Below are 21,581 nucleotides of genomic sequence, written 5' to 3' on the forward strand. Positions count from 1 at the left end.
TGGAGCCATCAAGAAATTCCAACCTTGGTTCTCATGAGGTTCTGAACATGGTCTGTGATCAGATGTCAACCAAACCACATTAGTCAGACCACAAATGAATATCAGTGAAATGTGACTTATTGTTCTGGGTGGAAAAAAGTTGTTTCATCATTATAATTTCTAATGAGGTGGTTTTCAGTGTAGTCATAAAGTAGAATTGAAAAGCCATCTAACAGGATGTAACACTTCGGTAGATCAAACCACTAGTCAGCTACCACAATGACATCCCAATTTTGTAACAAAAGAGTGTTTAAATGTAATAAAATGCATTTGATACATGTCTAACCTCATTCTCTGATCACAGATAGATATGCTGACTTATCAGACTCATTTGCATGCTAGTGGTGAGGATTCTGTCGAAGATTCAGTCCAAAACAGCTCTGCAGTCGACATTGCACGCGCATCAGAAGAGCTGACCCTGAAGGTCATATCAGTCTTCTGTGCAATATCAGGCTACTCTGAGACCCAAGCATACCCAGGAAACCTGAAAACTCATGAAGTGTACAGGGCAGTGTGAAAACATCTTCTGGATGAGTTTGGCTCAGAGAAAACCCTCAAAATGGTTATATCCACTCCGGACTTTTCCGGACAGTTTCTTGTGAAGTCCTTGAGTAAAGAACTTTTTGACAGATGTATTGATGCAACAAGAGCTGCCTCTAGAACATCGTACAAAGCCACATACCTTGAGACTATTTCTCTGACTAAGGGTGTGATGAGTAGCAGAGTGAAGTTAACCTTCCTGGAAAGGCTTGTCAGAGTGATCAATGTGAGAAAAAACTGTTTGCAAAACAGAAAGCCCTCAATATGGATGCCTGACTACTACTGATGATGTCTTGGGTAAAACAGCATTACATTTTCTATTTGAGTTATTGTTGTAAAAAAAAACGATTGCGAAATACAATGTCTAGTCAAGTAATCATATCTCAAAGTACAATTTGTTTTCCAAAATGTGTAACTGACAATAGCAGTTAGATGTTCTTTAATTAGTCAATGTCAAATGTTTCTACTGCAGTGCCCAGTATTCTGTAGAGCCACTCATGACTTCATCTCAACAGAAGAAGCCTGTTGTTAACAGGATGTTTGCAACAGTCTCCAAATACCTGTCCTGCCATTTCTACTGCTTCTTAAAGAGGAACTGAGCTAGCCACTTTGCAGCTTGTTGATGAAAATTAATGCATTAAGTGATGGCCGCTTGGCTCTTTGGGTGAGTCCTTTGTTGAATTTGGTTAGATAATCCAATGGGTACCACCCCAGCAGCGTTTGTACTGTTCTAGGTACATTCTCACACCGTTAGTGTGTATGGTACAAGAGCTCCACTCTTGTATAAGGAAACACAGTAAACACACAGACTGTAACCGCTGAGGTGGAAACCAGCAACAATAACCAGGAGTATGAACACAGCAGAGAGGGAGAACTGCAGGGCAGACTGCTATTGGCTGGAAAGGTGTTCAGGGACTAGAATTTCATGGAACATAGTGATGGTCATTATTTCAATACAGTGATGTAGAGTGGAAATAGTTATATGCCTAAAACACCTTTAAAAGAAAAAAGTATGTAATTTGAAGAGTAATATTTGTATGAGATTTAGCACATAGTTTGTCATGTTCATGCATTGAAAATGTTTAAAGTGTATTTTGTAACGCTTCACAGTGATGTCAAAGGATGATATCGCATTTGACTTTCCTTGTCTTGCCAGATGACATTGTCAAATGAGTTAACTAGTTCACAAACCCATCAGTGCTGAAATGTTTTTGACATTTATTTTTTGAAAAAAGTACAGATATGGCTATAAACTATAACATTCAATGTTGTTGATCATGATCAGATATAATAATATTCCTCTTATGAGCATGACAAAGGCAACCTGTTAATGAGAATAACCAAAGATAAATTACACCTAGACAGAACATAATTTATGAATATGCATTTGACTTCCTGCTTGAGGTGTGAGTGATAATTACAAATAGGCTTTTCACATTAATCAACAATTCACATCATTAATAATTTGAAGGAAACTTTCAAAATCTCTTACCAGAGGATAAGCCCTTTGATTACACATCAATAATTACAACAGTAACACTTTTCTCAGGTCAGTTAACATACAGGTGGAATGGAAGATAAACAATAAGCTATTGTTAATATACTAGTATACTGTTAAAATGAAGGGCTTTGAAACACCACAACCAGTGAGAAAAGAGCTGCCCTTAACCGAAGGATATGAAACTTCACAGTTAGCATTACAGGATACTGCATTTGCTTCTAACGTATGATTCACATTCAAATGCTATAAATAACACTTATCATGTTAGGTGCACTCTCTTTCATTGTTTGATTACAGTTATGTCATTTTTTGTTTTACATGAGGTTTCTCCTTCAAGATGTGCTTGAATGTTGGATGTGGACATGTTGTTCTTGTGTTAAGACGACGGAGGGAGAATAAGTAGCATTGTCATCGCTCATCTGCTCATTTCTGACAGGGTCTTCATTGTATATGACATGCTTTCGGAGAGACTTATGAATGGCCATTACAAACTTGTGAGATCCAAAACAATAAATCAATGGATCCAAACAGCAGTTTGCGCCAGCCAAAATCCAGGAGACATAGTATGCTGTCTCCATGCGCAGGAGCAGATCGCATTGTCCTGGAAAAAACTTTTTTAACACAACAACTATAGTGCGTATAATGTTCAAAGGCACAAAGCACACTCCGAATATTACCAGACACGTGGCCACCATTTTAAATGACTTCAACTTTATACTGCGGCCCTTGGACGTGTTGATATTAATACGAGACATTGATTTTGCTAGCAGAATATAACAGGCCACTGAAACTGAGAAAGGCAATAGGAAACCAGGGACGAGCAAAATAAAGTTCATGACAAAGTAGGTCTCGATGTAACCTTCCTGGTGAATACTTAGGCATTGGGTGAATGTTCCCACTTGGCTTGTGTTTAAGAAGCAAAAACACATGAACCCTACCGTCAGCAACACCAGCCAGACTCCAGCACAAAGCTTGTGAACAAACGCCTTCCGTTTCAGCAAGGATACCTTTTTAAACTGGACAACTGACACGTAGCGATGAATGCTGATGAGTGTGAGGAACAGGATGCTGCCATAGAAGTGAACGACCAGCAGGGCAATCTTCAACTTGCACATAAAAGAGCCAAACACCCAATGACTACCCATTAAAAAGTAGGCTGCCATTAACGGAGCGACGGGTGTCACAATAGCATCACTCACAGCCAAATGAAACTGCAGGACAGTACAGGAGCTCCAATGTGGTACACGACAGCAGAAGACCCACACGCTGAAAATGTTGAGGAAGAAACCAGCCGGGAAAACCAGGAGGAGAAAAACAATGATGGAGACATGTTGGGGATAAACTCCACAGGACAGACTTCGGTTGACTGTGATGTTCCCCAGAGGCAGCAAGAACAGAGGAACTGTGCTGTTCATCTTAAGAAGGGATGCAGGATATAAACACCCACCTCTTGGGAAAAAAGGAGCAAAACGGAACAGGTTATTAGTCAGACCACAAATGAATATCAGTGAATTGTGACTTATTGTTCTGGGGGGGGGGGGGAAGTTGTTTCATCATTATCATTTCTTATGAGGTGGTTTTCAGTGTAGTCATAAAGTAGAATTGAAAAGCCATCTAACAGGATGTAACACTTCGGTAGATCAAGCCATTAGTCAGCAACCACAATAACATCTAAATGTTGTAACAAAAGAGCGTTTAAATGTAATAAAATGCATTTGAAGTATAAATGTCTATATTTGAAAATGACCATTCAGTAAATGTCATACCTGAGATACGCTTAATAAGTGATTTAAAGTGCCTTCTAACTTGCATAACTGAATGCCACTGTGAAAAGTTCAGAATCTAATGAGAAACACGTTACATAACACAATTAAATGTTTAGAGGAAAATATATCATTATTGAGATTCGAATAGGCTACTTACTGAAACGTGCAAGTGAAGTCCTTTGGTTAGACAAGACCAGATTAACAAACGTATTACAATTCACTGTGCCTTATATGAGGATATGCTCTCAACCAAGCAGAATTGATATTTTTCAAAACTACATGGCCGCTTTGAGAGGAGGGCAGCTGGAGGGGAGGGCTGTCAAACTTTTGTTTTGGGGAGGGTTCTGTTTCGGTTTACTGAAGGTTGTGCATGGATTCACCAATAGCACAAAAGATGAAATAATGCTGATCAATAAAAAATCAAAGAGCCAATGACTATCCATTAATTCATCTAATTCACTAAGACAAGTTCATCTTGGGATTTAGACACCAAATTATTGACAGACTCCTAAAATGCATGATATACTAAAATATTTTTACAGTATTAAGGACTTGTATATGTTTTATTATTAAATACAATGGAAAATGTGTTATTTGCCATGTTTTAGGGTTTAAAAAAAATATTTTACATGGTGCCCAAGACCTTATTATATTCAAGTTAGTATTTACTAAACTGAATGCTTATGAATTAATAATAATAATGAAAATACTGTATCATTTTCAAACAAGAACAATACCCATTTTCAATTTCAAGACCACCCAGATTAGTGTTCACTGTGCAAATACTGAAAAGTCAATGAATGAAGTTCATATATTGGCAAACATTTCAGTTGTGGTAGCCTACCCTATTATGACACTGTCTAAATGTAGAACTTAGTCCAATTACTATAGCAACGCCAATACATTTTAAATGAATTGGTGTCACTATGGTAACTTGCCAAAGTATTCAAAACTATTAAATGATTATATGTTTGAGGTTTGATAACAAATAATGTTTTAGCTTGAGCATTCAGGGTAATCATTTAGCCTACCTACTAAAAATACAAACATGTGAATTATCTCAAATGTTTTGACAGATGTCTAGTTTATGGAAAATTAAACAGACTACTCCGCTGAAAACAGCTAAAAACACAGAAAAGCCCCTGGATATGGTGCAGTGTGTTGGTAAAGCAGTCCTACAGCCTATCTCAGGAGCCAGACCCAACAACACAGAAAAACATACTCCAAACCAAGTCAGAACAAAACAGGTATGGAACTGAAATGATAAATGAAGCACTTGTATGTAAGAAAAGCACTTTATATTGTTACTAGTCTTCAAATCTTGTCTCGAAATAATAGCAATTTTGTACCCTCTCATATTACTTTGTTCAACAGATAAGACATGTTATCAGAAGCAGGCCAACATGCTTGAAGCCATCTTTAAAGAATGAGAACACTACAACGCTTTGCATCTGTCCACGGTAGTCCACTAACATTGTACATGGTTAGAGAGTAATATTATTGACACCTGATGAAAACATAATTTTGCACTTCATGTGTATACTTGAGGAGGCTTTTGCCGGTCTGGCCAGAGGCTTTGCATATTAATATTGTGTGTACCAAAATAGCTATGTGTTATCTTGGTCAATCTATGGAGGACATGCACACAAGTAGTCCCTCCAGCAAGGTATAACGCAGAACAGAAAATTCTATTTGGCTCCATATCATCAAAGGTCTTCAACAAAGATCCATTCTGGATCTCCCCACCCACCCAGACTAAATGAATAGATCAAATAACCCACTGCTGGCAGCTACTCAGCTCACTGTTCTAGTTCTGTGTCGGTTGGTTTAGGGGTTGTACGCACTCTTGTAGGGAAACTTTCGAAAATGCCACCCCACCTCAAAATAAATTTTTAGAGTGACACAAAACATTTTGATTTAAAAATAAATAAATAAGGGAACACGTAATTGTCACAATATAATACCAAGTCAATTAAACCTCAGGGATATCAATCTGTCCAGCATAAGCAATTGTGAATCAATGTCACCTGTTTTGGTGCAAATGAAAGTGACAACAGGTCCACTGGAGAGGCAACAGCAAGACAACCCCAAAAAAGGGAATGGTATTTCAGGTGGTGTCCACAGACAATTGCTCTCTCCTTATCCTTCCTGACTGATTCTTCTCTAGTTTTGTGTTTTGCTAGTTTACTTGTCACAACTGGTAGCGTGAGGGGGTACCTGCAGCTCATTACTGCAGTCCAGCTCCTCCAGGATGGCAAATCCATACATGCTGGCGCAAGAAGGTTTTTACTGTGTCTTCCAGTACAGTCTCAAAAGCATGGAGGACAAACCAAGAGATGGGTCGTTACATGAGGAGAGCTGGACAGGTCCGTAGAAGGGTATCAACCCACCAGCAGGACCGCTATCTGCTCCTTTGTGGGGGAGGAACAGAAGGAGCACTGCCTGAGCCCTACAAAATGACCTCCCTGTTTCTGACCAAACTGTGAGAAACAAACTCAATGAGAGTGGCATGAGGGCCCAACATCCTCTAGTGGGACCTGTGCTCACAGCCCAGCACCGTGCAGTTCGATTCGCATTCGCCAGAGAGCACCAGAATTGGCAGGTCCACCATTGGCGCCCTGTCCTCTTTACAGATGAGAGCAGGTTCACACCGACAGACGTGAAAAAGTCTGGAGACGCCATGGTGAACGTTATGCTGCCTGCAACATCATTCAGAATGGCCGGTTTGGCGGTGGGTGAGTGATGTTCTGGGGAGGCATATCCTTTCGAGGGTCGCACAGATCTCCACGTGCTAGCCAACAGTACTCTGACTGCTGTTACTGGGATGAAACCCATCGTCAGACCTTATGCTGGTGAAGTGGGCCCTGGGTTCCTCCTGGTGCAGGAGAATGCCTGGCCTCATGTGGCCAGAGTGTAGGCAGTTCCTGGATGATGAATGCATTGATACCATTGACTGGTCCTCAAGTTCCCCAGACCTGAATCTAATTGAGAACCTCTGGAACGTTATGTATTGGTGCATCCGACGCTACCAAGTAGCACCACCACAAAATATCCAGGAGCTCACTGATGCCCTGATCCAGGTCTGGGCGGAGATCTGCCGTCTCATCAGGAGCATGCCCAGACAATGTCAGGAGTGCATACAGGAACGTGAGTCACATTATGAGTTGCCGTGATGTAATTCCCACAAGTTGGAACAGACTGTTGTTTACTTTGATTTTCGGTGTGAGTTTAAATCCAGCCCTCAATTGGTTGGTGATTTTGGTTTCAATTGTTGTTACGTCATTTTGTTCTCAACAAATTACACAATGTATAGTAAAATTTTTATTTTAAAATATATTTTGTTCATCGAGACCCGATGTGTGATTTAAGAATTCCCCTTAATTTCTTTTGAGCAATGTATAGCATTTTATTAGTTTAAATGAGCAAGAGTAGTGGTAACCAGTGTTAGGGGAAAAACTGTGATATAAAATGGTTTCTGTGAGCAAGGAGAAATCTGAGTCACATGCTTTATAAGGTTAGTTAAAATTCCAAGTTAGCTAGCTGTTATCTCGTTTGCTCCTATATGTTAAACATGGGAAGCTCAATCACATAGGACATGTTAAAAGCTAACGTTTTGTCCCTCAATATAGGCTAGATAAAAAGGGGTTATTTTCACATAGATGGGCTCTAATCAACTAAGGGACCGATTGCAATTTATGTAAATGAAACTCTCAGGAAAATAGGAGTCAATAGGTATAAATAACGGCTTATAGAGGTTGTAATAAGGATTTTTTTCCAAGACTTGGCTTCTCCTGTGATTTTACCCATCCAACGCCACTAGAAGGGACGACCATCCATTTTCACTTCAGAGATATCCAATTTCCTCCAGGTATTTATTTATAATTAACATTCACTCCTTAAATATGTAATCTCTCATGGACAGACTACATAAACATAAATAAATAGATCTTTCATGATTCATGAAACAACAATTTGTGTGAGATAATCTGCATTAGTCTCCAGAAAGTCTGTTTTTCACAAGATTCAGGCTTGGTTTTGGTGCGGGGAAATACACAAGCATGTATACGTAAATCTTTGACAAACAAATTTGTAGAGATTGTGATTCATTGCAGTATTTGTTTGGATAATTTTTAAATAGATTGTCAAATCCTAAGTGTTTTTTGTTAGTGTAGCTTTAAGCTACAGTGGACTTTAAACGTTTTATTGTGCTATAACAAAACATTTAAATTACGTTTTTGCCAATTATCCACGCAAAAAGCTGATCATGTCAAAGTGAAAAATAAAATCTGCAAATTCCCCTTAAAGTGTTTTATATATACAAAGCAAAATTGCTGGCCTTCAATGCAGAGTTCTTCCTCTGTCCAGTGTCTGTGTTCTTTTACCCATCTTAATCTTTTCTTTTCATTGGCCAGTCTGAGATATGGCTTTTTCTCTGCGTAGAAAGCCAGCATTCCAGAGTTGCCCCTTCACTGTTGACCGGCTGCTATGAGCAGTAATGAGCACATTTAGAGTATTATTTAGAGGGGTTGTTCAGAAGAACATTGTGGTCAGATATGGTGAACGGGCAGGAACTCCTCCGACCTTCACTCCAGTGGCTGCAAATTGAAATCCATGGAGAGATATTTGTTTTCTAACCTTAACCCAAACCATAAACACAGGACTGCGATAACTAACCTTAAACTTTTTTGTTTTGTAACCCTAACCCCAGAACTGGACACTTAACATTAATCCTAAACTTACATCTAGTTTGTTACACATTATATGTTAAATCTAATTCATAACATATCATACATTTTAGTAGCATTTGTGACATATGATACATTGTGCAACATATGATACGTTGTGAATAACATTCTACGTTACAGTAGCGCATTGCAATACATCCTAACGTAATTATCATACAAATTCATCTGTCACCTGTGACCAGGTAGCAAGATTAGATAGTTGGCAATATCTACCCTCTAACTTGATATACCATACTTTTTTCCATACTACAGATTCTTCTTGTTAAGTGTGGGGTTTAGAGGAATAATAAACACCCACAACAAAGACACAATTGGAAATGTGTAAATCTCACATTCAATGCTTTGACAGAAAACTTTCCAGTTTGTGGCAAATTAAACAGACTACTCTGCTGACACCAGCTAAAAACCTGGAAAAGCCCCTGGATATGGTGCTGTGTGTTGGTAAAGCAGTCCTACAGCCTATCTCAGGAGCCAGACCCAACAACACAGCAAAACCAACTTCAAACCAAGTGAGAACAAAAGAGGAATGGAACTGTAATGTTAAAGAAGGCACTTATTAATGTCAGAAAATCACTTCATACTATTACTAATCTACAAATCATCTCAAACCAATAGCAATTTCTAATGCTCTGATATTACTTTTTTCTACAGATATGTTGTCCAATCAGAAGCAGGCCAGTATGCTTGAAGCCATCCCTAAAGCATGAGAACACAACATTTCTTTCCATCTGTCCACTGTAGTCTACCTACATTGTTAGATGCATTGCTGAGATCAGATGAAAACATAATAAATCTCCTTTGTTCTTTATTCATACTCTTGAGAAGTCTTGATGCATCATAAGTGTGGTACGGTATAAAGTTAAACACTTTCGTTGGCTGTAGCTACGGGATGGCTTCGTCAGTCTGTGGAGTGCATGTACATTAGCAGTCACTCCCATCAGGTGAGGTAGAATGATGTCAGCACTGTTAGACTAACCTGGCAGGACAGTCAATTCACTGTAGCTCCATGTCATCAAGGGGTCTCGAACAATAAAGAACTCCCTGCCCAAAGAAACAATCCACTGCCATTCGTTACTCAGCTCACCGTTTATCTTCGGTCTTCGTTGGTTTAGAAGTTGTGGGCGCTACCGCAGGGAAACTTGAGATAAAAATATAGAAGATAGAAAATATCACCCTGTTAAAAAAAACTATTTTTGGAGTGACTTGAAACATTGAATTATGCCACAGAGGTATAATGGAGCAAGACTAGTGCAGTGTTGGAGAATTGTGACTTTGGACAGTTGGCATTCTAACCCAGAGGATGCTTTATCTCAAAGTATCCTATCCTCAATATCAGGGTTTGAAAATAATAATAATAAATAAACAAGTAAATTCTCAAAGTCTGAATTCTGTAAATCATCAATTTATTTTCGTCAGACATCAAACCTGATGCGTATTACTTTACTAATAGATAACCTACTTATACAACCTTTGTTTTTGGTCAAACAGCACTTCACTTTACTAATTAATCATCAATATTCAACAATTTCAATAACTTTAGTCTATGGAGTCTGGTTCGCATGAGCACCTGGCCATGACTATGACTTCAAATTCTTCACCTTCTGCAAATGTGCCTGCCTGTTAAGAATACGTGGAGGTTACAGCTACGATGTACAGCTGGATACGGCCACAGCCTGTCACCGTCTGGGTGCCCCCCGCTGCTCCTCAGATGGCCTGCAGCTTCAGCTAAAGGGCCTGTGTCTCTGCAGAGGGACTGGGGTCGGCTGGGAGGGGAGAAGAGATGGGTCTGGGAACCTATAAGCAGCCCAGGGAAGGAGAGTAGCTTTAAAACTATGATGTCATATGAATCCCACAAGGAAACCAACTATGTGAGTGGCAGGAGCACAAAGGACATAACCAGAGTGCGGTATAAAGGACACAGACACCAAGCGGGATACAGGTAAATTCCAAGTCACCTTGCACTCAAAGACCCAGACAAACAGCTGATGAAAATGGCCCTCCGAAAACCATCCTCTTCTTAAAAACAGTCAAATTCATTTCAGTGATGTCACTAGATTGGGAGGTCTAATGACGTTTCAACAAACTGTGTGGGATATATTAATTGCTGGGCCTTGCTGCTGACCATGACAAATTCATTCTTAATGTACTTCAAGATATCAGCTCCTTTTACCATTTCAAAATAATTATTTTATTTACAGCACGCTTTACCACTGACAACAAAAAAAGCACATACATTGAAATTCTACCTAGATAGATACATTACATATGAAAATATACTTTGAACAATAATTAGGCAATACTACTGATATTTATAAAAATAATAAATCCCACTGAAAAACATTGACATTTTTAAATGAAGACATCTTAAAAAAATCATGCATTAGAAAAAACAAACCTAAAAACTATACCTTGACCAAAATGGCATTTAGTAATGCTCATCACTATTTATGTGGTTTCATAAGCCCAACTCAATTCTACATAATCACAGTCCTTTTTCAGGCCAATGTTTTTTCTTCTGCTGCTCAATAGCTCCCACTCTCAGAGCGGTGTGGTTGGAGTTGAGGCTGTGGTGGGCACGGTAACCGGATGGAGCCCCAGGTCCAGGGAGGGGGCTTCATCTGGCTGGGGGGGGCTCTTCTTTTGGGCCTCCAGTTTCTCTATCAGCTGGGAGTAGAGCTCCTTTACCTGGTCACTGCTCTGTGAAAACAAGACAAGAACAGAGAATGAAAAATATGGAAATACACTATCAGATCTTCAAACCGAAAGATAAAATTAGATAAAAGGGAACCAGGGTTGCCATTTCCGCTTATTATCAGAAAGTTGCTTGGAAATATAGTCTGTCGCGGGTTGCGTTTTTTTTGCCATGTGTATTTTTTTTACCATGAAGCACACTAAACCTGAAAGTGAGTTTAAGTAAAATCAATATGAAAATATAGTACCTGTGTAGTAAGCTGGTGAAAGAAAGGTTGGTTTGATTTGTAATTCCACCTGACAAAGATATTGTTTGTACATTCACTGAATCTGATAATTTTGAACATAACTTCAACATCAGGTACTCTCGCCCCTTTTTAGGGCTTTGTCTTCAGCTCCAAGTCGATTGTTTTGGGCTTCTTTTGACAGTCCGGTTTGCTTGTTTCTCTTGTAAAATCTGGCAACAATAAAAAATTACATCTGCCTTCAACACCCAATTGTTAACCTGAAATGACACCACCAGACCACCAGATCTGCCACTATCTAAACCAGTATGTTCCCCCTGAAATGTGCTTGGAGGAGAGGCAGAATCTTTCAGGCAGGACCAGAGCCTCCGCCTGCCCCAGGATATAGCCTCGGCTTGGAAGGGCTGGACTGTGGGTTGGCAGTCTAATGGGTCAGTGGTGCCCTGGCTCCTCAGGCCGAGGAATGCTAGCTCACAGCTGTAAATGACGGGCTGGGACCTGACCCGGACAAGCAAAACCTGAAGCCTTCTCCCCCTGTTGTGTGCAGTTTCACTCTATGTGGAGTGGGATTAAAATCACTTCTTTGACTAGATGAGAGCATCCAAGACGTCAGCCTTCTCATTGTCTGTGAGGCTGGACTAGTTCAGCAGTACCAGTAGGCTTGTGTGATTCCGATAGTTTTGGACCACGGAGACGTGACACGATACCCCAGGATAATATAAACTGCTTAACATGACAGACCTTTAGTAAAGAACGCAGTTCTAGAACCGCAAACGTGTTATGAAGTTGAACCGTTGTTTGAAGTGACCTAATCATAGGCAACATTTAAGCAGTGATTGCGTGTTTGGGAAAATAAATTGTTTTGAATCGAATAATATCACGCATCGAGAATTATCCTGTATTGAGGAATGCTCTCTCATCTGAACACATTTTTTGTGATTTTTTTTTTTGAAAATAAAAACTTTCTTTGAGCCTACAATATAACTCAATGATTGTATTATTTATCTTACAGTTTTTCATGCTGACCTTTAACAAGGTGACCAATCATTGAAGTGCTAATGGTATATCTTTTGGAATTGGTTTCATGCGACACAGCAGTTTACCCACCTGCTTTGGGGGCTCCAGGGTTTTCACTAAGGTCTCCATACAAGATGGCAGCACCTTCTGGTAAAGGTGAAGCAACAGGCGTAGGGTATGTCTGTGGACATTCTCTTTACTGAAATGGATAAATAGATGTGGGAGAGTTACGGCTTAGTTTAGATAAGAATGGCAAAAGACAAGTTACCAGAACATTCTTATTCACACAATAATAAAATGTTCCTTTATTTCTCAAACTTCACCCGTAAGCCCTTAGACATCTCACAACTGGGTTGTAGCCCTGAACTACCTCACCTGAGGAACTCGTCAAAGGCTTGACAATTAGAAGATTTAGGTGGACTAGCTTTGCAATGCAACTAAGAAACAAAATAGCAAAGGGACCCCAGGAGAGATGTTTAGAACCAACGCAACATCGCTCTAATCGTAGGACAAGACTGACCTGGAGAAAGAGGTAAGAAGGAAGCCATCAAACACAGCAGAGCAAAACTCCTCAGTCCCAAACTCATCTGAGAGCAAAGTGAGGTGTCCAGTCAGGAGGTGCAGGAAGATGTCGCCAAAGGCCATATCGTTGTAAGTCTCCACTACAATTACACAAGGCAAAATGGTGAGCAGCAATGCACAAACAGTATTCATTTCCTTATACCAGCTAGTGGCAAAGCAGAACCAACCTAATGCAGGAAGTAACCGCTGTAAGGCATTCTTGTTCCTCTGCTTGGCAATGTGGAGCGCATAGTACAGACCCATCTCACAAGCCACCCTGTTCTCCTGCAGGTATCTGGTGGGGAGAGCTCACTTTAACCAAAGAGGATCCTGATTAAACTTAAAGACCCATCGCATGCACATTAGAAATATGAAATTGTCAACCTCTTTTAGTTTCCAAAATCCAAAATGTTTTATAGTAAAGATTTGTTACTATGTTGATTTGATATGATGTTCTTAACTGCATGTAGAAAATTATAACACTGTCCACCAGAATAGAATGATGTCCCAATCCAGTCCATCCCCCTCTATGCCACCCCTTTTCCCAGCAGTTACTTGTTGAAGGCATCAGGCAGGGCTGTAGGGTAAGAAAGGGAGGTCTTCTCCTCGTTGGGGAGCTTCTGCTCAACAGTGAAGGTGTAGTCATCCACGACAACTGACAACATGGCCGGTAGGAAACGGGTCACAACTTCCAGTTCCTGAGAGGGGAAGGAGTCAAACATTATGAGCCTCAGTGTGACAAAATATTTTTGTGGTGCAGCTAGTAAGCACTATATGTTGGAAAAGGAAACTTACTGGAAATAAGTACATATGTAAAGTAATTCACAGAAATAAAAAGTGAATGCATACCAATCGAGGTTCCTTAAAGACTTGGCTGTCAATCATATCCCAGGCACCTTGTCCCAGAGACAACATTCTGAGCAGCAGCATCAAGTCTGGACTGTCCTGTTCATTGACCCCAAAACATCTCTCTTTAATGTCAATGTCTCCACATAGAAATTGCACCATACAGAACACTGAAGAAATGACACTTTGCTACAATGTAAGGTAGTGAGTGTACAGCTTGTATGACAGTGTAAATTTGTTGTCCTCTCAAAATAACTCAACACACAGCCATTAATGTCTAAACCACTGGCAACAAAAGTGAGTACACCCCTAAGTGAAAAGGTCCAAATTGGGCCCAAAGTGTCAATATTTTGAGTGGCCGCCATTATTTTCCAGCACTGCCTTAACCCTCTTGGGCATGGACTTCAAAGTGCTGGTTGATGTTAGAGACCTTGCGCTCCTCCACCTTCTGTTTGAGGATGCCCCAAAGATGCTCAATAGGGTTTAGGTCTGGAGACATGCTTGGCCAGTCCATCACCTTTACCCTCAGCTTCTTTAGCAAGGCAGTGGTCGTCTTGGAGGGGTGCTTGGGGTCGTTATGTTGGAATACTGCCCTGCGGCCCAGTCTCCGAAGGGAGGGGATCATGCTCTGCTTCAGTATGTCACAGTACATGTTGGCATACATGGTTCCCACAATGAACTGTAGCTCCCCAGTGCCGGCAGTACTCATGCAGCCCCAGACCATGACACTCCCACCACCATGCTTGACTGTAGGCAAGACACACTTGTCTTTGAACTCCTCACCTGGTTGCCACCACTCACGTTTGACACCATCTGAACCTAATAAGTTTATCTAGGTCTCATCAGACCACAGGACATGGTTCCATTAATCCATGTCCTTAGTCTGCTTGTCATCAGCAAACTGTTTGCAGGCTTTCTTGTGCATCATCTTTAGAAGAGGCTTCCTTCTGGGACAACAGCCATGCAGACCCTTTTTGATGCAGTGTGCGGCGTATGGTCTGAGCACTGACAGGCTGACTACCCACCCCTTCAACCTCTGCAGCAATGCTGGCAGCACTCATCCGTCTATTTCCCAAAGACAACCTCTGGATATGAAGCTGAGCACGTGCACCAAACTTCTTTGGTCGACCATGGCGAGGCCTGTTCTGAGTGGAACCTGTCCTGTTAAACCGCTGTATGGTCTTGGCCACCGTGCTGCAGCTCAGTTTCAGGGTCTTGGCAATCTTCTTATAGCCTAGGCCATCTTTATGTAGAGCAACAATTCTTTTTTTCAGATTCTCAGAGCTTTCTTTGCCATGAGGTGCCATGTTGAACTTCCAGTGACCAGTATGAGGGAGTGTGAGAGCGATAACACCAGATTTAACACACCTGCTCCCCATTCACACCTGGGAACTTGTAACACTAACCAGTCACATGACACCGGGGAGGGAAAATGGCTAATTGGTCCCAATTTGGAGATTTTCACTTAGGGGTATACTCACTTTTATTGTCAGCGATTTATTAATGGGTGTGTGTTGAGTTATTTTGAGGGGACAGCAAATTTACATTGTTATACAAGCTGTACACTCACTACTTTACATTGTAGCAAAGTGTCTTTTCTTCAGTGTTGTAAATGAAAATATATAATCAAATATTTACAAAAATGTGAGGGGTGTACTCACTTTTGTGAGATACTGTATAACATAATAAAAGACAATGTATTACTCTGGGTAAGGCGTCCTGGCTCAGCAATTCTTGCAGGTTTCGGACAGTACTTAAAACCAAGGTGTTACTGGCAAATGGATCACAGAGGATCATAGACAGGTCCCTGGAAAGGGGATAGAAAAAAAAAAAAAAAAAACTTTCCATTAATCCTAAAATGTTTCAATTGTAAGATGTGTTTATCTATAATTCTCTCTGTTCCTCTCTCACCCAAGTACTTGCTCCTGGCCTTTCTTCACTCCATCCAGAAAACCTTGCAGCTCCCGGGCTCGTTTGGCATCCACAAACCTCTCACGGATACAGGCATCCAAGCACCAGGTGAACTGCCAAGACACAGGCATAAGTACAACCCCTGGCATCAACGTGAGGAACGCACCAAAACGGATTTGCATATATTTCAAATCGACCCTTTTTCTGCAGGAGGCAGCCCAGTTAGGTTGAAGAGTTTTTGGGGGTACCTTATGACAGGGGTCAACGGAGCAGATCTCACTGATGTCCAGGTCATGGAGGGACATGAGCAGCTCTGCGCGTAGGGTGCAGTAGTGGACGTTGCGCGTACGCAGGAAAAGTGTACGCAGGAACTGGAGAACCATGTCGTACAGCTTCACATTCTTTCCAATCATCTGGGTTAGTTTCAAGACCACCTGCAGAGAAAACAGAAAAAGGGTAAGCCTAAAGCTTACCCACACAGGGGCTTCTGGCACGAATCGTAAATGCACCGTGGATAGAATTTAATTTGAGGCGAAAAGGGAATGAAAATGTCTGAGCGTACTGAAGCAGCTCACCTCTCCTTGGCGTCTTGCTTTGGGCGAGGGGCTGAAGAAGTTGTGCAGTACGGAGAGATCACTGCTAAAAAGTGCTGCCTCCTTCTCCACAATATACTGCTTAAGCAGGGGTGAAACTTCATCTCCAAAGAGAGCCTGGTTGTCCTGCCAGATCTGCCTCTTCACCTCAACAGCACATACCTTATACAGCTCCTTATCAGCCATTACAAGTTTCAGCTTCTTCTCTGGCACCTATTCAGAATAAAAATATTGTGTCCATCAGGACATGAATTCCAAAATCTGGCCAAAGTTTTTTCTTGTGACATGTGCAAACAACTATAAAGGTTGGAGGAATAGATTTGGGATTTTGTAACGGCGTTTTGATCAGTGAGCTGGATAATCAGAATTAGAAAGATTTCAAAACAAACAAGGAATTTGTTCTGGCACGTTAGTGCAACAATTTGTAGAAAAAAAAACAAATTGTTGCACTAAACAAATAATAAAAAAATAAAAACTGTAGACTAAGCATTAATAAATTACCTAAAATATTGTAATGCTAGCTATCCTTTAAAACATGGATGGGCAAACGTAGGCATGTGGGCCAAATCTGGCCCGTGAGGCAATTGCACCTGGACTGTGGTAGGTAATACAATAGTTTTGAGGGGAAGTAAAACAGAACTCACCAGCCCGTTCTTATACATCTGAATCCGAATTTAAATTATATAGACATTACAAAGAACCTACTGTATAAACGTTTTAATCACTGCCCTTCTCTGGCCCGCAAATCATTTACGATGAACAAATCACAAAAGAAATGTGTCTCTCCATCCAATTTTAAAATCCTGATGTGGCCCCGGAGCCAAGAGGTTTTCCCTCCCCTGGTCTATAGCCGGAAGGCAGACACTTGCCTTAGGCAGGTGTTTCAGCACCTGCATGACCACGGGCTGAATAGAAGGCATCTTCACCAGAGGAAAACTCTTCTCCAGAAGCTCTTCAAGTTTCCCATAACTGTGGAGAAGGAACATAAACTTAAATGTTGGCATTTGCCAAAATGATTGGCAAAAAAGACAAGTGAAAAATGAACAATACAAATATTCAGCTATACTGTATGCAAATAAATATGGAGAACTTATATTATTTCACAATAATGAGGGATTCCACTTCAACAGAATTATGCTGAGACACAGGAGCACAGAGTAGAGTATGGCACGGTAGAGGTCACTGCACTAAGAGATCTTTTATTCATCTGGATCCCAAATAGATTTTGCCAGAGCAACAGCTACACATCCTGTTAAGTATAATCCCACACAATGAACTCCACAATGAACAATGAAGAAATTGAAAAAATAAATCTGTATTTTAACGCAGTTGTTGTTGCCCGCCTAGCTATCTTGAGATGTGTGCATTAATTATAAGTCACTCTAGAAGCCATTCTGAAGCAGAGGAACCCCCCCCCCCCCCCCCCCAAAAAATAGGTTTCCCAAAATAACATTTGGGAACATCATTTAAAAGAAGGCACTGGTCAGCTCAGCTATCAGAAAAGTATTGGTAGGCCATGAAAGAGCTCTATAACAAGGCTAATCATAATAAAATAATGTAGATGCAGAGGGAGGTGTTGATATGTCAGCCACTGCAATTAGCGGATTTCACTCCCAGAACGACGAAGTCCGCAGTGAAAAAAGGAACTGTTCAAGTTTAACACCATAACATCTGTAAAATCTGGATTTAAATCCAGTTGAACATATATTTATTTTGCTGAAGATGAGAGCTCAAGCAAAACGATTAAAACAAACCCCAAGTGAACATTGCTGCAATACAGGCCCACAGTAGCTTTGTCAGAGCGCAATTGTGTTTGCAGAAGTGGGGGCAACAGGTGAAATTCAGTATGAGTTCTGAAGTGAGACATTTTCAAAGCATGTTTGAATTGTGCATTAATGAAACATTAGTAACAACAAACCAGTGGTGTAATTGTGTACGAGGACTTTATATTGTCAAGTGACACCTGATACTGTACCTAATAAGGAATTTAAATTGTATGTTGATTTTATATTGTCAAGTGACGCCAGACCTATAATGCTAGATCCGCAGCCACTCAGTATTTATTTTATACAATCACTTTATTTATTAAGAGTGCTGATAGGTTTAGAGGCAATTAAAAGAAAGTAAATGTCATACCGGTCCTCATCTTTGCCCTCTGCGATGGTGGCGACTCTCTCCATCAACTTGTCACGAAGCTCGTCAAAGACAGATTGGTGAAACTCCAACCGAGGAGTCCCATGAAGGTCCAGGAAGGGGAGAGCTGACTGAAGTGTAGGCAGCAAAATGCCATTTTCTGTCTGCAAAACAACAGACCAAAGAGACCAAATCAAACACATTTTCAGACTGAGTGCACTAAAACCAAACACATGAAAAAGAAAGTTACCGATGAACTTCACAACAGGGTTTAGCCATGACAGGGGGGGAAAGTCATGCGTGATTTGATTATTTAACCTACTTCATTTTTTAAATCTGTTTTTTTGTCACAGGTTTGACCTTAAAAAGAGGTCAAATTAGGGACAAATGTAATTTGATCATGAATCACATTAAATAATCTTGAACAATGACTTTGTTGAAGCCTAAACAATTTTATTAGTCTTTACAATTACAGAGAAACCTAGGGAAATTGAATTAGTAATGAAGTTGAATGCTTCTTAGAATCTAAACACAGTTAATGGGAGTAATTTTTGGGAGTTCTAGTGAGGTTTTGTTGATGTAAAAAAATCTGAAAGCACACAATTTCATTTAACACGCTTTCAAAATGACAATATCAGTACAAATATCAGAAAGGACTTGTTGAATGACAAAATTAGTGACTTCCCTTAGAAGCCATTAGAAGGGATCCCATTCGATAGACCAAGCAGAAAATATATTAACCAAGCTGCTACTTGATCTATGCAAGTGCTGAATCATTACATCTTCATGTATACTGGGCCCTCCAAAAATCCCTGGGACAGTGTGGCAATAATTTTTTTCTTATTTTGGCTGCATACTCCAAAAGTGTGTCATTACCTCTATGGGATGTATGCCTGCCATTGGACCTGGCTCACTTATATTCATTCACAACGTAAGCGCTGACGTCACTGGCAGAATTTAATTTAAAGGGCACAGAAACATACTGTCTGATAAAGTACAAGGGCATGCCTCGAAAATCACTGGATGGTACGTCATCATATTGCAAGACAATGACCCCACACATACCATACTGCCATAGCAACTACAGAATGTTTTTCAGGGTAAACAACTGGAATGTTATTGTCAGGTAAAGTCCCCTCCAGAATTAAATTCAACTAAATATTATTTAATCTGCTGATGACAACACTTATGGCAAAATACCTCAAAAGAAACAATTAAGGATGTTTGCATTACACGCCTGAGAGAGCATAACCAAAGAAGATACCTAGTGCCTGGAGGGGACAATGAGGTGCAAACATCAGGTAGTCATTTCACAGAAAGAATATGCAACCAAACACTGAACAGAAGTGCTTAAAATAGAAAATTCATTAACATGTCCCAATAAATGTGTTGCCATAAGATAAGGGGACTATGTATGAAGTGTTGTCATTTTTAAATAAAAAAAACAAAATGTACCCAAATAACTATACATTTTACTTAATCATAATTGTATAAATTACTTTGTGTTTATTTTTCTTCTAAATAGTGTATATACACATTCGCATACACACAGAAACATATGTAAATAAATAGATATAGAGTACCAGGAATTTCACTATTTTCCAGATTGCAGAAAAAAAAATTATGACATCAAAACTATGAAATAACACATGGAATCATGTAGCAACCAAAAAAGTGTTAAACAAATCAAGAATCATTTCAAATAGTAGATTCTTCAAAGTAGCCACCCTTTGCCTTGATGACAGCTTTGCACACTTTGCATCTTCTCAACCAGCAACCAGTTCAATTTGCAGTGATCTCTTAATTTTAACCCTTCTGTTCCTCAATTAAAACCTTCCTTTTCGACTTTTTAGGAAAGGAAATAAAAAGGTGCAGTGGTCTCAATTTGTTCAGGGGCTGCACTCACATTTTCTCAAATGTTTGCTATAATTCGTTTTCCTAGTAATATCAGTAACTGTTGGCTATTTATTGGAATCCGAATATCCATCGAAATCCAACAATAAAACCAACAATAAAAGTAAAGTTTACCTCGTATGCACAAAGTTCAGATGCTAGCATATGGAGAAACAAGGGTGATAATTTTTTGAGGGTAATTCTTGTATAATTCAAGAGCATTATTTTAGTTGAATCGTTTGCTAATTAAGTACAATACAGTAATTACCAGTACATTACCAGTTGTTACTTTATGCAAACCCTTTTGCTCTTTCAACAGTTGCCTAAAGTGGACTGACGCGCAACAAAGGAACAATAGTGATTATCGCTGTTACTGTCGGTATTGATGTTGTTACGTTAATGAACACAATAGTTTGAACTACTTTCTCAACATGCTTTCACAGTACCTAGCTATAATACACCCCCCCCCCCCCCCCCCCCATAATATAATAGGATTAGGTAGATTTAGTCTACCTAATCATATTATATTAGCTAATTTAGCTAGGTAGCGACTGTATCCAGCTGGTTAGTTTACCTGAACCCTGGGCAATTGCTTTCAGAGACAGAGGTTCAGCGCAGTTATTTAGTTATTCTGTTTCTTTGAAACACTTTCTCGACAAGCTAGTGTAGTAGTATCAACATTATCTTCCAATTAATTGGTCGGCTTAGTTAGTCGACTACAGTAGCTAGCTAGCTAGCTAGCTTACCTGAAACTGGTCAATAGCTTTCAGAGGCTCTGTGCAGTTTGTTAATGTTTCTTTAAGATCCTCGCCATTAGATATCCCAAGCTCAGGCAGGCCCGCAAACATTTTCTCTTGTGTACGAAAGAAGTAGATCAGTCAAAAAAACATTGCTAAATAGGGTTATTAATACAATACATTTATAAATTAATGATTACAAGTCTCTTCGTCGCTAGCGACAAAACGCTTCCTATAAGCAGTGCATCGAGAAAAGAGGCCCGGGCGCACATAAACGTCGGAAACACAATTAGTTCTGCTTGTCTTTCTCACCGACTATCACAAGCAATAGCATTATGAGGACAATCATTTGAAGAAGTAACT

At 40.1% G+C, this 21,581-nt stretch overlaps 2 protein-coding genes and 1 long non-coding RNA gene across 3 annotated transcripts; 1 reads left to right on the forward strand and 2 right to left on the reverse strand.

The window, feature by feature from the left end:
• Positions 1-2,075: 2,075 nt before the first annotated feature.
• LOC106024600 (P2Y purinoceptor 2) lies at positions 2,076-4,088 on the reverse strand. Its single transcript, XM_020052390.2, has 2 exons — positions 4,004-4,088; positions 2,076-3,529 (listed from the first exon to the last, which is right to left on the reverse strand). Exon 2 carries the CDS (start codon positions 3,493-3,495, stop codon positions 2,413-2,415), a length of 1,083 nt encoding a protein of 360 aa, XP_019907949.1. The 5' UTR covers positions 3,496-3,529; positions 4,004-4,088; the 3' UTR covers positions 2,076-2,412.
• Positions 4,089-4,841: 753 nt separating this feature from the next.
• LOC109616488 lies at positions 4,842-9,312 on the forward strand. Its single transcript, XR_002197622.3, has 4 exons — positions 4,842-5,093; positions 5,221-5,306; positions 8,941-9,100; positions 9,243-9,312. It is a non-coding gene; the product is annotated as an uncharacterized LOC109616488 (long non-coding RNA).
• A 1,373-nt stretch (positions 9,313-10,685) lies between these two features.
• nelfb (negative elongation factor complex member B) lies at positions 10,686-21,540 on the reverse strand. Its single transcript, XM_010876189.3, has 13 exons — positions 21,228-21,540; positions 18,592-18,752; positions 17,325-17,424; positions 16,438-16,668; positions 16,111-16,296; positions 15,863-15,975; positions 15,656-15,758; positions 13,955-14,050; positions 13,661-13,803; positions 13,294-13,400; positions 13,065-13,206; positions 12,635-12,743; positions 10,686-11,288 (listed from the first exon to the last, which is right to left on the reverse strand). The coding sequence occupies exons 1-13, from the start codon at positions 21,327-21,329 to the stop codon at positions 11,130-11,132; spliced, it is 1,752 nt and encodes a 583-aa protein (XP_010874491.1). The 5' UTR covers positions 21,330-21,540; the 3' UTR covers positions 10,686-11,129.
• Positions 21,541-21,581: the final 41 nt, after the last annotated feature.

The sequence above is a fragment of the Esox lucius genome, chromosome 13 (genome assembly GCF_011004845.1).
Source record: "Esox lucius isolate fEsoLuc1 chromosome 13, fEsoLuc1.pri, whole genome shotgun sequence".
Classification (NCBI taxonomy): Eukaryota; Metazoa; Chordata; class Actinopteri; order Esociformes; family Esocidae; genus Esox; species Esox lucius.